The sequence below is a fragment of the Chenopodium album genome, chromosome 11, assembly GCF_948465745.1.
Source record: "Chenopodium album chromosome 11, dcCheAlbu1.1, whole genome shotgun sequence".
NCBI classification, from domain to species: domain Eukaryota; kingdom Viridiplantae; phylum Streptophyta; class Magnoliopsida; order Caryophyllales; family Amaranthaceae; genus Chenopodium; species Chenopodium album.
The window spans coordinates 37,433,882-37,437,345 of NC_137844.1; the positions used below are offsets into that span (position 1 = coordinate 37,433,882).

The window sequence follows — 3,464 nt, forward strand, 5'->3', positions numbered from 1 at the left end:
ACTAGAAGCCAATTTTAGTCCACCTGTATTTTTTAGGCCAACTCTAATTTTTCATATTATAACCCATCATTCTTTTCCCCCCTTTTATAATGGATCCTACTTACTTTTAAAAGCCATATTCCTTCCTTGCACCCCAAGTACATTTATAAATACTCACATAAATGCAAATTCACTAACCAAAACAACCCTTCAAACCCTTAACACATTATTGTAAGCTTAGTTTAAAGAAATGGCTAACCCAAACTACTCAAAGAACCAAAGTTCATCCTATGAGAGTGATTGTAAGGCGATTTACGAGTCATGGGGGAGGCTAAGCACCATGGTACAAACACTCGCGACACGATCAACACAAGCCGAGAGGAGGGAAATAAGGGAGACATATAAAGCAATGTATAATGAAGATTTATTGAGTCATTTGCAAAGGGTTAAGATGATGTTGAGTGGTAAATCAAGCAACGAGGAGACTAAATTCTCGGTCGCGACATGTGAGGCCTTGTTGTTATGGATGGTTGATCCTTGGGAAAGAGATGCTTGTTTTGCTAAGAATGCACTTGAAGAAAATGAGACTGATTTTAAGGCTTTGGTTGAAATTTTTGTTGGTAGGAAATCAAGTCATATTCTTATGATTAAACAGGCTTATCAAAATAGGTTTAAGAGGCAACTTGATCATGATATTGTCAACTTAGAACCTCCTCATCCTTGCCAAAAGGTATGTATGCTTACTTTACAAATTAATTTGTATTTTTTTTTTTGCTGGTTATACTTTAAATGATAATGAAATTGAGTATTATATTGTTTGAATTTTTCTTCTGTTATACACTCTTTAGAACGTGTGCTTTGGTTGGTATTATTATGTCATTCACATAAGGCATAATAAATAACTTACTCCCTTTCTTTTTTTGGCATTAATATTTCTAATCGTCTATTAATAAAAATTATAAAAATTACGTCGTGTATTTAAAAATATGGAGTAAATATTTAAACGAATTTGACAGATTCCAGATAATTGTGTGTAGATTTTTTTTTTTTTTTTTTTTTTTTTTTGGAACATTATGATCAGAAGTTTAGAACTTCAATTGTAGAAAAAGAAAATGTAGCAAAAATAAATAAATATTAAAGACAAGAGTATACTATACAACTTATACAACCTTTTGTGAGTTGAATTGGTTCGTGTTTGCATATGTGGGAAGAGAGGCTGAGGGATCAGAAGAGATTGCACAAAGTAGTTTATGGGTATTGCCTAATGTTTCTTTTTTTGCACCAAAAAAGTGTTTGGGTAGTTTCATGTATCTTTTAACCGTTGATTTCTTTTACTATTAAATAGTTTTTCACACGGAGTACTATGTTTGAGTGACTTTTCATTTTTTTAGAGAACTTTTTACGTTCTTAAGAGGTGATTTGTTACGTGTTTTACTCGTAAAGTTAGGTGAAGCTCATTGACATAAGACCACCTTAGAATGTATGTAACTCTTTATTGTAAGTGCTAATTTACTAAAAGTAAAAAATGTTATTCTCATAAAAACCATTCCTAAAAAAGAAATAGCTATCTAGTAAAAAGGCAAATAATGATGGGATGAATTTTTCAACGAAAGAAGTAAACAAATCAATGAAGTAGCAGGATAACAATAGTATTGTCGAAAGGACATCAACAAATCATGACCAATCCTTTTCGATTAATAATGAATCATTAGTATGTCGTATGGCCTAGTAAATCAACTACTAGGATGAAAATTTAGCACTATGCCAAAACCCCCTAGGAAAGCCTCTAAAGGCCTTAGTTATAGGACGGCAAAAAAATGACAATCAAACTACTTATTCCTTTAAAGTTGGTTTCCGACTAATCTGGATTCGAGTCATGTGACTTCAGATTCAAAATAATAAGTTCTAGTGGTCAATTGTACATAAGAATATGTACAATAGTGTTATAGACTCATTGTATACAAAAAAAATTTACGGAATGTTTTTTATTTTTTAATTGGTTTATAGATTTTGGTAGCATTGGCAACATCTCATCAAGCTCACAATGTTGATGTGAGCCAAGACATAGCAAAATGTGATGCAATGAGGCTCTATCAAACAGGGGAAGCAAGTTCAGGATGCATTAATCAAGCTGTAGTTCTTGAAATTCTAAGTAAAAGAAGTATCCCTCAGCTTAAACTCACCTTTTCGTCGTATAAACGCATCTTCGGCCACAGTTACACTAAGGTGGTGCAACCTCTTGATCTTGGCTTCAACAATCAACTTTACGTTACATATATAAGCATTGCTTAAGAGAACCTAACATACCGGCCTTTGTATTGTAATGCAGCAACTCAAGAAGGTTAATTCGACACAATTTGAGGACTCATTGAGAAATTTAGTGGATTGCATTCAAGACCCTCCCAAATACTATGCCAAGGTATATAAGTTTCAATGAAAATAACAAGTGTTGTGTTTTGTTTTCAAATAGTAAATTATGATTGTTTGATTTGTGCTATGGTGCTTGTAGATGTTGCAAAGTTGCATGATGAAAGGCGAGGAAACGAACAAGGGATCCTTGACGCGATTGATGGTGAGCCGAGCTGAGATTGATGTGGGGGATATTCAAAAGGTATTCAGGAAGAAGTATGGGGTGGAACTTAGAGATGCAATATGTCAAGCCCTTCCTGCAGGGGATTACAGAGATTTTATGTTAGCATTGGCTAACAATGCAAATTCTGGTAGCTTTAACTAGTTAAAATTTAATGATATACAAAGTGTATGTAATTGTGCTAGAAATTAATCATCATTGTTAGGATTAGAAGACTATGATTATTATTATTATTATTTAGAAGACTATGATTATTATTATTATTATTATTATTATTGAGTTATATCTTGGTAAAGTGTAACCCTTGATGTAAGGATATTAGATTGTGATTACAACTAAGGCCCCGTTCTTTAGAGCTGCTTTGCTCTGTTGAAATATGCTCTGATCTGCTTCAATCTGCTCTGCTTAAAAATAATACTTAATATTGAATTATTATAATAATAATAAATATTTAATAATAATAATAATAAATAATTAATATTTAGTAATAATAATAATAAATATTGAATTATTATTATAATATTAATAAATATTTAATAATAATTATAAATAATTAATATTTAATAATAATAATAATAATTAATATTGAATCATTATAATAATAATAATAAATAATTAATAATTAATAATAATAATAATAACAAATATTTCATAATAATAATAAATAATTAATATTTAATAATAATAATATTATTAAAAATTAATATTTAATAATAATAATATTATTAAAAATTAATATTTAATAATAACAACAATAAATAATTAATATTTAATTATAATAATATTATTAAAAATTAATATTTAAGAATAATAATAATTAATTAATAAATAAATAAATAATAATTAATAATAATATTATTAAAAATTAATATTTAATAATAAATAATAAATATTT

The 3,464-nt window shown here is 28.8% G+C and overlaps 1 protein-coding gene across 1 annotated transcript; it reads left to right on the top strand.

The window, feature by feature from the left end:
- Positions 1-203: 203 nt before the first annotated feature.
- Positions 204-2,728, top strand: LOC145568844 (annexin-like protein RJ4). Its single transcript, XM_081628234.1, has 4 exons — positions 204-709; positions 1,987-2,205; positions 2,309-2,398; positions 2,489-2,728. Exons 1-4 carry the CDS (start codon positions 230-232, stop codon positions 2,711-2,713), a joined length of 1,014 nt encoding a protein of 337 aa, XP_081484360.1. The 5' UTR covers positions 204-229; the 3' UTR covers positions 2,714-2,728.
- Positions 2,729-3,464: the final 736 nt, after the last annotated feature.

Excerpts from the sequence above, each read along its gene's own strand:
- LOC145568844 (XM_081628234.1), top strand. The coding sequence starts at position 230 with ATGGCTAACCCAAACTACTCAAAGAACCAAAGTTCATCCTATGAGAGT. Across the intron at positions 710-1,986 it reads CTCCTCATCCTTGCCAAAAG|ATTTTGGTAGCATTGGCAAC; the intron begins GTATGTATGCTT and ends ATTGGTTTATAG. Across the intron at positions 2,399-2,488 it reads CTCCCAAATACTATGCCAAG|ATGTTGCAAAGTTGCATGAT; the intron begins GTATATAAGTTT and ends TGGTGCTTGTAG.